Raw genomic sequence first — 13,414 nt, 5'->3', positions numbered from 1 at the left:
TAAAGGTGTTTTAAAAGAGGCTTCCTGGGACACAGACACTTCACATTAGTACACTCTTACCACAAGCTTACACATAAAATCCCACCTTTTTATTATGGCATATGGTACTTGTTTGGATGTGTAAATACCACATGAGTATGACAAAAGGGGAAAGAAATATCAATGCTGAAATAGATACAGAGTCATGCCATTATCAATACAGTTTCATACGATGAATTTTCAAGATACAAAAGTTTGGGTTTTTTTTTCTTTTTACATTGAAATAACTTTACAGTGTTCTGTGAGCTTGTTTTTTATCCAGAGGAGAAAAAAATTAAAATATGCTGAGAACAACTACAAGCAGGAATCATTTTAATGGTTAACAGAAGAACTGTAACTTTGCTCTAGAACAGCATCTATTAAACACACGTAACAAGAGGTAAGCAACTATACAGAAGGTAAGAGGAGATTTCACCACAGGAGTCAAGTCAAGGGCAGGAAGGGGGAAATCTGGAACTGCATGGTTTTATTTGGTCACAAAGTTTGAGCTGAGTGTTTAAAATGAAGCACCCTTAAAGATGCAGCACTCCTATTTAAAACAATACAGAAACTTCCAATAGACTAGAACCTACATTCTGAAAAAAAAATAAAAAAATTAGACATTTAAAAAAAATCCACATATCTCTATGCTCATGACTTAACTTACTGTTACAAAGCAGACTGGCAGCTCTTCCTTAAGCAGCAACAATGCCCAGAAGTAATGCCACCATAAAGTACAGTATCTTTGGGGTGTCCAATACAAGGCTGACACTTCTAACACGATGTCAGAATGATCCATTTGTCTGCCAAAAGATTAGGCAAGAGAAGGAGACACTGCATCTTTTTTTTTCCACCACGCTGCCCGGTTCTAGCAAAGAGCTAAGACGTTTTCTTTGGGCCAAGACTAACAGAAACCACTTTTATCAAATATTCTTCAGGTTTCCTGCCAAACTGATTTTTTATTCTCATGTGGTTTTTAATATTTTTTTAAAAACAGCTTTTCCTGACAGTCTCTAAAGTGATACTGGAACGTTTAACAGTCACTCTTCCACAGTTTAATTGTTTTGTCATTTTCTAGTGCCGCTGATGCAATGATGTTTTCTGTTGGGTGACAAGCTGTTGAGATTACAACATCTAAGCAAAAAGAAAAGATATACAAATATCATTATTTACAGCAATGATATCTGGTTTATAGCAGGCATTTCTGATTTCTTAAAATGAGGGTGTATTGCTGCTACATCTTAAAACAGCGTAGCCAAGGTAACACATCCCTATAGCAGAATTACAAACATATTATTCATAAATATTTGATGACTTTTGCTTCTCAAGGAGAGGAAACAGTTACTACAAAAAAGCATGCTGTAAGTGGGCTCCCCAAGTTGAGAGTAATAGCTGGAAAATGTTTGATAGATTACAAAAAGTGAGAACTCTCTAGATATTAGCTCTTGCTTACTTCACAGGCAAAACTCTCGGAATATTACCTCAGACACAGCTAATAAAAAGCCATTTCAATTTTTCCTGGTAAGGTATTTCCAACAGCCTATTCAATGCTTAGACAGCATTTAATCTTCAGAGTCTTGCCCTAGCCTAAAGAAAAAAAAATTTACTGCAACTGCCCCAACTTACAGTTTAAATCACTGGTCCTTGAAAGGAATAAGCATGCTTAATTTCACAGCACAATTCCTTCCAGTCACAGCAGTGGGAGTGCTCTCTTCGTGGGATTCAGACTGAACTACCCATCAGGTTACATTTCAATAAATGCTCAACTCTGCCTTCAATACTAGGCATACTTATGCACATTTACAAACAGTGGACCATATTAGTCCTTATCAGATGTAATCGTATCTCTACAGAAGTGACTCGTTAAACTGGAATTTATCCTTCCAAGAGTTGAAGCTTTGGAAGGTACTAATAGGCAATTCAAGTCACTAGTATCATGAGTCACTTAAATATCTTGATCAATTCTGAACTCAAGGGAATCTCTTTCGTAAGCCAATATCAAACTTCTCAATGAACAAAATAAACACTTGCAATGCCTGTAAAAAAAAAAAAAAACCTTCATAAAAAGGGGAGAACTCCTAGGGTTCAATTAAACTTCTGCTAGTGAAGAATTCAAGGAGTCTGACAGTCGACACTAAACATCAATAAGCAATGCTAAAGCTAAGCCCTCATTAGAAGCTGACATGAGGGTTACCCTATCAATAAAAGCAAAAGTCTCTTTCACACCTGTGTGCCCTTGTAATTTCTGTACAATCTCTTTTGTCTGAAGGTTCCAAATATAAACCAGGTTGTCTTCTGACCCGGACACAATCCACTGGAAGGGGAGAGAAAAGAAGAAAAGTTATTTTAATCTTTCTTCTCAGCTGTATCTAAGTGCTACTATTCAATAAATGTTTCATTGTTTTCATATTAAGAGGAACTTCCAACATTTTATGTTTGATGTGGTTCGTTCTCTCTCAGCCTCTACTCAGCACATACAGGCAGCAAAAAGTTTTGTTCCACCCTGTGTGTGCTGGAGAAGAAAAATTAAAGGACAATGAGGAGCAAAAGATGCTGAGGTGGTTCTAAACTAGGATTCAGCCTCTGCAGATTTGTTCTGCCATCTCAACCAAAACCTACCAACCTGAGCCGATCATCTGATGGTTGAATGCTGCATAACTATGGCTAAACAATACCTAAGCAGCTGCTCTCCACTCAGGAACGTCCCTTTGCACTGCTGCAGCGCAGGGAGCCTGGCAACGAGACAGCAGGCAAACCTAAAGACACGGGTATCACAGGGTGCTCAGCAGAAGGCAGATGGAGTTTCCCAGCACAACCTTTTCTCCCACTGCACTATGGTATCTTACCATTGCTAGTTCACACAGTAACCATGGCTTCTATTAAATTGAATACTACTCCTTTTCTTCCAACCCAAAACCAATTTTAGATGAAAGGCTAGAGATGTTTATGAACCAAACTATAGATAGAGACTTGCATCATCCTTATATTTCCCATGGATAAGAGTAGTAAAAACCGCTTATTACTAAAAGCAACTGAAATAAACACTAACCTTTCCACCAGTAACGGAGAAATTTGCAAATATGCAGTACTTCTCATTTTTGTGTCCTGTGTATGTCTTCAGGCACTGAAAGTGAAGAGCCACAAGGTATAAGTACAGTTGGGAATTAGTGTTCTCACTGTCAAGGACAAACTCCCTTGGCAGAGCAGATTAAATATATCTGCATGTGTTTCCCACCCTGCCAACTTATCTAGGGGATGCAGAGGGCATCTCTGCCCTAGAACACTAAACAGTCATTTGAGGAAAGGAAGAAAAGCCTTAATTTGCCACTTTTTCACAGAGAAAGAGAGCAACAGCAATTTACTGCTCATAATATATTATTCATAAATACAGCTTTATTCAGTGTCTCAGGGCTATGCAAGAGCATAAATAATTTTTTTTTCAAAGGCATATTTAGTCCTCTTCAATAAAGACACAATAATACTTCTTCATATGGTATTTATAAAATGTTGAACAAGTTTAAAAAGCATATATGAAATCCAGATTCTGCTATAACCTTAGTTAAGGCTTCGTAGTGAAATAGAATTGTTTTTACCTTTCCTTTGCTGTAGTCCCAAAGTTTAAGAGTGCTAGAAAACAGAAGAAAAAGCTTTTAGCTCTTGGGTTTTTTCCACCTGACAATTTCCTGGTTTCAGAAAAGGTATCTCCATATCAGAGCTCCTAAAGTCTACATGAATCACTGTAACCTGGCTTTGGAATGCAGCTTTATTAACATCACAAGTATCAAGTTTTACTGACATGCCATTCTTATTCTCCTCCACAGAAAAGGAGTGCATTTAAATATTCCCCACACCTGCAAGTTTCTTTATGAAGAACGACCAGACACCTAGAGAAAGGATGGGCAGAACGACAGACAAATTACAATATGAGAGAGGATGAGATGGTTTGGCAAACATCCCCCAACTCCAATGCATTCAAAAGACTACAGATTTCATCACAAGTCTTCTTTCACAGGGCAAAAAAAAACCAACTAGAATCAGAGCTGGCCCTGCAAACTGTCCCCTCTTCCTCCAGCTCTTTTAAAATCAAATCCTACTGAAAGTAGATACAGACCAAAATACAGACACTGCTCTAATTTTTAAAATTCAGTCCTGCACTGGGATGCTTCAGGAGACTAAACAATGGACTGAGACATTTTTAGCCAGTTCAAGCGTAAACCAGGGCAGAGCAAGCAAATAACCAAGCCACTGAACACAATTTAGACATGGAGTCACTTGTTTCAAGCAAGCACTACACTCTTCCACAAACTAAGCAAGCCTTGCTCATGTCCAGATACAGACCATCTGTGCTGATACCTAGCCTACTGAGAGAGCTTGCAAAATAGTCCTTTTCTCTTCCCCAAGATGCCTAACCTGGGTTTTCTTTGCTTTTCATTGACTAGTTGAAAAAGGCAGGCAACAGTCTGTGTTATCTTTTATACAAAGATGCTCACACAGCCAGGACATCAGTCCCATGACCTAAGAAAGGAAGGTCTCTGAAAGCAACAGCATCATTAATGTCTGCGAAATGAGATGACAGACCAACTAATCCCTGCTTAGCAGCTGCATGGAAATCCTCCAGGTGAATCACTTTCAACACAATCAACCCACCTGCACTGCTTTTATGCCTTAAACATAAAGCTATTTATATATTACAGCCTTTTATAGACTAGATTTTCAGTTTCTTGGTGTTACAAGAGAATCACATGATTAATGCAAGGAACCGCTGAGGTTCTGAAAGGTACACAAGAAGGAATGAATGGATGTTGCAGTCACTAAGCAGTGCCAAGGCTTTAGAAAACATAAGCCCTGCCTGTGCCATTAGCAGAGCACAACACTTAGCACACTTGACAAGTTTGACAGTACATACGAACTTCTTGGGTAGTGTCATTATTAAGACAGCTAAACAGCAGCAAAATAGTTTTATTTGATACTCATGAACACTTCAAAGCTTGTGGGTTTCTCTTTTTTTAAATACCTACTTGTCCAAAGTTGCAGCTAGTATGTATTTGCCATTTGGGGAGAATTTCACAAAAGACACAGGAGGGTTATCATCATCTACAGTGAAAATAAAAGTGGTATTAAACAATGCACAGTTTTATCTTCTTGTTGGCAGAGAATTGCTTCTGACAATAATCTGATGTTGATTGTTTCACTGAAACAAAGTTTCAGTTTTGTTGTCCCTTGGTATTTCCAAGCAAAAAAGAGAACAGTAAAAAGGTGATAGTTTTCAGTATTTGAAGAAAAGGATATTAAGCACTTTGCTCAGAAACATTTAGTTAGCCCTTTGTAACTGAGTTTTTCTTCCTTGCATCAGCACTTACCAAGCGCGTATCTGTACATTTTAAAAATCATTACATTAGAACACATACCACTGATTTACAGTGCCATATAACTTGTCTATATAATGCTTTACAAGAATATTAAGGACTAGGGAACATAAGCCCAGTAGGTGCTTTCCTTTCACTAGCTATGTTTACAAGATGCCTCATGCTAACACCCACCTGAAATAAAAACAGGCAATCTTGTGCAGTCAAATATTACCTGTTTCCACTTCATCCAGCAGCATAAGCAGTTTTTTTATTATACTTTTGAACTGCTGCACAGCAAGCATTACATAGCTGAACAGCAGAAAACTTGACAAAACTCTCATTTATCCTGGAAGTATACTACACAACATTCCAAGCTTAAACAAGTTTCTAGACATGTGAGAGGATGGTTCCTCTTTTTGCAATAGATAGGAGGACAACAGTCTACTAGCAGAATGGCAGGAAGACAGAAAAATAGAGCTTAAGGAAGCCACTGTTCACAGCACTGATGCAGAATATCTAAGTTACAACTAAACACCATAGAATGTAGCACAAACAAGAAGTCTTCCTACTTACCAATCAGTGTTTTCAAGCACTGGCCTGATGCTGTATCCCAGATTCGACTATTAAAAACACACATGAGACTCATTACTACTGGTTTTAAAGCCTTTGTTCTGACTTTAATGTCACAAATCTACATTTTTAAAAGAAAAAAGTCTTTTCTAAAAATGAATCAGGCTTGAGCCCTGCAGCAGACAAGAAATAACCACTTACCAGAGTCCATCATAGCTACTTGACACTATCAGGGACCCATCACGATTAAAATGCACCTGTAATGTTATAGATGGGGGAAAAAAATTATTGATGTTTATAAAGACTAAATTTTTGAGCCCCACCGAAATTATTTATCTCCCAACATTGAAACCACAATTCATATGTATGGAAGCAGAAAGTCAACATGTTATCCAAATGACAGCCACAAGTTTAGATGAGTAACATCAAAACAAGACTCTCTCCCCAATTTGCCTGGCCCAATTATAAAAGGGAATGGAATTTAACTACAGCTGTTTATTCAAGCATCAGGAACTGGAATGCATATATTTCCTCAGAAGCTATTAAGAACACCGTAGCGCCAAGGCATGAAGATACTCTGTTCAAAGCATTATCTCCTCTAATAACAGCAAACCAGGGATAGCATCTTATAATTTTAAGGGCACAGAATTTAACCTTGTATGTAGCCACATACACGCTTTGAGTTCCTCCTTTCAACTACATGTCAAAATACTGCTATCTTAAAGAGTAACTTCTCCTAATGCGCATTTGTAAGTGTGAAATATGTTCTAGACTAAGCAAAACAATCGCATGTAACAATAGCCATAGCTTAACACACCTGAGGCTTAAAATTCTTTTAGTGTTTCCTTCATTTCAAAAATATTAAGAATTGCACACCTTCTGTTTTTCTTCATTTGAACAGATATTGTTGTATTCCAAGTTACCTTTATCCATTAAAGGAATGAGATTTGAAATGGAGCATACTATGCAATTACCCTACTTTGAACTTCAGTAATAGCTTGAAACAACAAAAAGCAACAGATGTACAGCAGTTCCAGGCTGCTCTGATCCTCAGCTGACCACCAGCCTGTGCCCCGGCATCAGGCTGCTGGACTTGGGCATGACTGGCACACCGCTATTCACAGCTTCCCACATTAATATCCGAGACGGAGATCCACGCTGACTTCCTTACAGTAAACACTGCTCATTTCATTTTCACTGAGCAACATACTGGCAAACCAACCACAGCCCATCCGGTACACTGTGTAAAGGTTTGATAGTAAGAATCAGAGCATGATCGCACTCTTCTAGAAACAAACAGAGGAGGAAGAGAAGCTCTGATAAAAACAACAATAAAAAAAAAACACCCAAGCATTTTAGTGTGTTCGTTTATCTGAAGGGACTTACAGCTGAAACGGGGTCAGAATGAGCAGGCAACGTCTTGAGGCACTTCCCTGTTTTCACATCCCATATCCTCACGCTTTCGTCAAACTGAAGATTGAAGAAATGCACAAGGTGATTTAATGATGCACCTATTTGTGGCATTTAAGGCGCTACAGTCTGATGCAAGACTAGATGCAGGGGCTACGTGGATTCCTCCATCCACATTGCAGCTGCATCAGAGACCTAGGACAGAAACAGTGCGCAGGGTAGCACGAAAAGATGGAGAATACAGTTCCCTTAGCGCCTCCTCTCCACGCAGGGAACCTGCGCCTTCTGAGGATGAGCTAAGGGCTTGACTATGTCCGCAAGCAGAGATAGCGGTGACACTGCACAGTTCATTTGATTACACGTTATGCGTGTGGAAGACAGAGAATTGAGATATAAAGGGTGCACAGCACTTACTCCGCAGAAAGAAAAAAAAAAAAATTACTTACTGATCCAGAAACGATGAGGTTTGACTGAGGGTTGAAGTTGCAGCAGAAAACATAGTTACTGTGCCCTTTCAGTGTCTTTAAGCACTTACCCTGAAATAAGATTTAGCGGAGTTAAATATACAGCATCCTTCCACAGCCATACACGCATTCAGTTAAGCTGCATTAAGGTTAATCACGACGCAGCACACAAAGAAACCATCTCTAACCTCAGATTTAGATGGGCAGGGGACCAGTTACAGGAAAAAAACAGGAAAGAAAAAAAAAGAAAACATTTTTTTAGTGATCAAAGCCAAGTTTCAACCCCTTTGGGCAACTTGCAAGAACGAAGCAGTTCAAAATACCTAAAAAAAATTAAACAAAGTTATCCCGTTGTTATTGAACCACCAAAGAGGAAGGTGGAGAGAAGTAATACAAGTGAACCATTGATAAGAAGTTACAAAAAAAGTTTCGTCTGAGAGGTTGCTTTCAGAAATGAAGCCTGGGGTTGTACTGCCACCATAACGCTTAAGTGCTCTCAGAATATAACCAGAATTCCCATGGTGCACGTAGCAATCCCCCTCTCCAGAAGCACACAGCATAACTCACTCATCCTCACAGTCCATTCAACCAGATGCTCATTATTACCAGGAAAGAGCATAGCCATTAAACAAGAGCCAGTGCTTAAAATTCTACCTTCTCTCATCACAGTATTTCAAACCTATCTCTCAGAACAACTTGATTTTAAGATGCCAACAGAGGGGAAAAGGAAGATAAATAGGTCCTGCACTTACCGAGCTTACATCCCATATTTTGAGGGTTTTATCATCAGACGCAGAGACAAGAAGGTTGGAATCTGATGACCAAGCAACGTCAGAGATGCCCTAAAACAAAGGAAAACAAACCACTTCTCAGCTCTGTTTCCTCACCAACATTGGAAAATGGAAAACAGACTACATATTATATTCACATCTGAAGCTAGAAAGAAAATTCAGCATTAGGAGTTGGGAATTATTTGAGTGGATTACTGATCCTTTCACTCTTCTTCAGTTTAATCACAAGCATACACTCCAAAAACATCAATGGCTTGTTCACATAGCTACTCTTTTACTGTGGTCACCAACACCCTTTCTTGGAATTCAAAAACAGTACGCTATATAAACTAATCTGAATAAGTAGTTTCTCTTCATGACAAATGGCTTGCTCTTTATGGTCGGAGTCCCTAAGTGCTGGTGAAGAACCAGAATCCACTAGGGTTTTTTTGGTGAGTCTTCATCTTCACTTATATAACTTCAGCATGTAAGAAACGCTGAAAAATTAAACTAAAGGGTTTGGGAGTTTGTGTTTTCTTTAGAACTCTGGAGAATGAGTAAGTGTTGTGTTTATGTAGGCAAAGACACAAGAAAAATTTAGTCACCTTAAAAGGCAAGCCATTCTGCTCAAGATACAAAGGAAAAACAAAACAGGACACAGTATTACTGTTTACTGGGATTTTCACCCAAGAATACATTGCCCCACGTATGATGTTGGTGTTCCTGAAACACAATGACTAAAGAAAATGGCTAGGCAGTGCGCATGCAGGTACTTCCTTATCGGTCTGCACTTCACCCATATTTCCAGCCTGGCCTGCAGTTAGCTCTGTAATTCCAGTCCCAGGCTATCACACAGGATTGTATAAACAAAAAGGCTCAAAAACAAGACTAAAGAATAAGCTTTCTGCACGAGTCAAACTAACTATGAGTGGAGATTTCTGGATGAAGAAAAAAAAAAGTAAAATAAATTCATTACAAGTAAATTTGTATTCAAATGCATAGCAATCTCTTCATACTTACCAGTTTATGACCAGATATTGTTTTTTCAAACTTGCCATCATACGCTCCCCAAATTTTAATGAGTTTGTCAGCAGCTGGAAAAGAAAGTGCCAGTTAACAGACTAACAGCACCGACAGATCCAGCTGTCTTCCCCAGGTAGAAAGAAATATGTTAACTACTTCCCTGCAAACACTGGGTAGTTTTTCCTCCCCAAGCAGATCTCAGTGCATAAGGCAATATGTAAATGGTAAAGAACAGTTTTGCGCATGTCAAGCTGCAGCAGCTGAGATTACACAAACTGCCTGGAATGTAAAGAGTCTCCAGTCGTTTTAGTTTCTCTGATGACAGCTTCAGTTTCTACTTTTATTTCAGATTGCCAGTGGTAAAAGTAGTACCATTCCATGAGGAATGCTGAAACACTTTTTTCCAAGAAGAACAAAAATTACACTACAACCTGAGTTGAACTAATGCCTGCAAAAACCCGAACACTTTATCTACTATTGTGTTAACTTGCACATGACATCAGCAAAAAAGGGTTGATATTTGCCAGGTGTAGATGTTGGAAAACTTTGGGGGAGAAGGGGGGAAGGGAAGAGCAGGAGGAGGGGGAAAGGAGGAGAGACTTTCATGAGGATACTTGAACAAAAAAATTATTTATATATGGTGCAGTGGCCTTATTAAGGCAATGTGCAGTAAAGCCAAAGATCTAAGTCACTGACATGTCTGGGAGATGTTCTAGTGGCCCTCACCATCATATTCAACAATGTTCTTTTAACTGCCATTTCCTTTCATATGGATCCTCTCTGGATCACTGATGGTCACAAACAGATTTTCAAAGAAAAGCTGTCAAGCAATGTTTACTACAGAAAAAATYACCAAAATACCAAAGCTGACAGGAAGAGAATTTGATCTACCACCTAAGAGAACAAGCAGAGAAACATTATTTCAATAACCTTCTACACATTTCAACAGCCTTATCAAAGGCTCTGACTCATAAAACACTACAGGTGTACTAGACAGAAGCAAGGACCAGTCCTCCACACCGCATTCTACAATCCACTCTAGTAGTGCAAAGCTATCTCCAACAACTAATACTGCAGGACTGTCTTCAACAATTTCATTTACAGTGCTCTACATTCATCTTTTCCCAGAGCCATGTTTTTGCCTGCAGGTCCTGCAAACAAAGTTTAATTTAAAAGCTTAAGCTAGACCTTTGGTGATGCAGAAAAGCACAAGGAGTTTCCTCGGCCCTGGAAGCAAATCTTGTGTTTGTTTTTGCCCATTGGCTCAGCGAAGGAAGCTGAACAGGTTAGGACTCTCTGGCTTAGCAATCCACAGAAGACCCAAGGTTCAAAGCAACAGAATTCAAAAAATTTAAAAGGAGATTGACAGCTTTGGCATTGGTCCTTTTAAGAAAAGCCATAACACTACATCTATCCTCCATCTGATCAAGGTAACATTAAAGACAGACAGGTCTTTAAGGCCCACATTGCACATTTTGGACAAAATATTATGAGAGTAATACTTACAAGAGCTGGCTAGCCACTCTCCGTTAGGACTAAATTTTACTGACGAGACTGCCTTTGTATGTCCTGCTAACGTGAACTTTAGAGCATAGTTTGGTTTTACTGGTGCAGGCTGTAAGAAAAATATACATGAATGAGTTGTATAAACACCAAATTTAGTATCTCAATGACAAGTTCTGTATTAGACCAAGTCACTACACAGTATTGGACTGCATGAATATTCGCCATAATAGATGCTACCGTTTACATTTTTCCCCTTCTCCAGATTCAGAAAAAAAAAATTGATGCCTGGAGCCAGTAGTGCCTCACTGCATAAGCACAACAAAAAACTCATCTTTGGTATGAATTCCACCCAAACCAATAATAAATAGGTGAGAGTAATCCAAAAGTCCAACCATAGGCTCCTTGACAGATTAAAATAAAGCACTTAGTAGTGATCTGCATAGTACTATTTGTAGTTTTTTAACTTATTGTGAATCAAATCACAGACCAATTCTTCTATATCTCCAAAATCCCAAACTTTCTCCCTTTTCACCATTTGCAAAGTTTTCATGGTCAAACAGTGACAACTCCTTTAAACATCCATAGGCTTCAAAGAATCTGAACAATTACTGCTTCTCCACCCTGCAACTAAGACTGTAAATTAACCAAAACTCCAGTCACCTCCGGGCCTTCCAAGGATACAAACACCACAGATTTCTAATGCTGAAAGTGACAACAAGTATTTCCTTTGCATGAACTTCAGAAAACAAAAATACCCTAGCACAAAAAAGGTTGTACTTCATCTGCTTTTCCCACAAAACCTTTAGCACATTTTCAGCTCTAGACAACAGCAGAAGCAGAAATCCTGAGAAGTTCTTAATTCATATTAGAATTCAATTTCTTAAAAATCCCTAATTCTAGTTAGCCTTTTGAATATGTAGATAGTTTCCATGCGTATTTACAAAGATATTGTTCAGAGGCCCACACACACCTTGCTCTGATTGGTTGAGGAGGAAGGAGTAGATTGTGTTTTGGTGGATTCTGCATCTGGCTTCTTTTCTTCTGTTGCCATGGTTCTGAAGCTGGCAAATGAGACTTATGGTGCTTGAAGGGGAGAATGAATGTGCTGCTTCAAAAGACAGCCTTTGCCACAGAGAGGAGGAATTGCACTGGAAATGAAAACCTGGAAGAAAAACAAAATATCATTAGCTGTCAAAGGAAGATTGTCAGCAACTAGAAGAATGACATTAGCATAACTGCGAGTCCCCAGAAACCAGTGCTAAAAAAATAAAATAAAATAGGAAAAAAAAAACAGTCTAGATCTTTTATCCAGAGAACTGAATCTTGCAAACAGACTTAAAGAAACATCACCAGCACAGCAACATTTATTTCATGCTGTCAGATCTATTAATGGGCAAGATCAAGAACCTAATCTATGGCCTTTTAATACTTCTTGGAAAGCTTTTTTACACTGCCCCATTATAACTAGAAATCATCAGAAATAAAGCAGAATAGCTTTTAGGTGTGGCAGACTTTTCCATATAATACTCCCAAACATGCCCAGAAGAAGTACTTTAATAGCACAGTCAATATAATGGCTTGCACAGAAGGTGGAAGGACCAGTCCAAGGCCTTTTTTTCAGATGCATCAAGACACAGAATACAAAATCACAATACAGAGAAGAAAGTAACAGGCATATCCAAAGCTTAAAATCCTACTAGGTTCCTTTCATCTTCTAATTCAAGTATTCCAGGCTCACGTTTCTCCCCTAAATGGTCAGGGCAGCAAATCATGCTCTTCTTTTCCCGAGTCTTTCACCTGACTAAGAGCCAGCCTTGTATTAGTCTCAACAGACTTGCTTTTTGTAACAAAACCTGATAAAGTGCTGTGCCAGTATTCTGTAATCAGGGCTGATACTGCACAGGGAACAATCTCCACTGCAGCCCAGCTAGATTTCAGCTTAGTAATAGAATCACCTCCAGCTCACACCGTAAGGATTTGTCTTCAAAGTGCGTTTGCAATATCCCGCTGCCGCTGCCATTCTTTTTTGCTGGTGGCAGCAGATTTGGGAGCAACAGCATCTGCTCTTCCAGGGACTAGCGGCACGTTAAGCATCGCGTCGCCGCGAGGGCACGGAGCAAAGTGCTACCAGCTGCCCGCACTGCTTTCACAAGCTCCCTCGGCAGCGCGGGCAAACCGCTGCCAGCGACGACAAGGAATTAAAACTTTTCTAACCCAGACGAGGTCCTTTTCATCTGGAACTAATCTGGCGACTCCAGCGAGCGCGTATCCCCCTGCCAACGCGCCCCGGCCGCGGGGGGGGGGG

General features: G+C 39.3%; 1 protein-coding gene across 1 annotated transcript; it reads right to left on the bottom strand.

The window, feature by feature from the left end:
- Window positions 1-71: 71 nt before the first annotated feature.
- WDR5 (WD repeat domain 5) lies at window positions 72-13,137 on the bottom strand. Its single transcript, XM_026062297.1, has 14 exons — window positions 13,065-13,137; window positions 12,080-12,271; window positions 11,110-11,218; window positions 9,601-9,674; window positions 8,563-8,652; window positions 7,793-7,882; window positions 7,323-7,406; window positions 6,138-6,193; window positions 5,940-5,986; window positions 5,037-5,112; window positions 3,612-3,645; window positions 3,068-3,142; window positions 2,245-2,332; window positions 72-1,152 (listed from the first exon to the last, which is right to left on the bottom strand). Exons 2-14 carry the CDS (start codon window positions 12,158-12,160, stop codon window positions 1,052-1,054), a joined length of 1,005 nt encoding a protein of 334 aa, XP_025918082.1. The 5' UTR covers window positions 12,161-12,271; window positions 13,065-13,137; the 3' UTR covers window positions 72-1,051.
- Window positions 13,138-13,414: the final 277 nt, after the last annotated feature.

Source organism: Apteryx rowi, unplaced genomic scaffold (assembly GCF_003343035.1).
Source record: "Apteryx rowi isolate R43461 unplaced genomic scaffold, aptRow1 scaffold_19, whole genome shotgun sequence".
NCBI lineage: Eukaryota > Metazoa > Chordata > Aves > Apterygiformes > Apterygidae > Apteryx > Apteryx rowi.
This window is presented reverse-complemented; position numbering and strand designations above follow the sequence as displayed.

Bases quoted from the DNA above. Each gene is read 5' to 3' on its own strand.
- WDR5 (XM_026062297.1), bottom strand. From the start codon at position 12,160: ATGGCAACAGAAGAAAAGAAGCCAGATGCAGAATCCACCAAAACACAA. The intron at 9,675-11,109 runs GTAAGTATTACT...TTTCTTTTCCAG, and splicing joins AGAGTGGCTAGCCAGCTCTT to CTGCTGACAAACTCATTAAA. The intron at 2,333-3,067 runs GTTAGTGTTTAT...CTCCCCTTCCAG, and splicing joins TCTCCGTTACTGGTGGAAAG to TGGATTGTGTCCGGGTCAGA.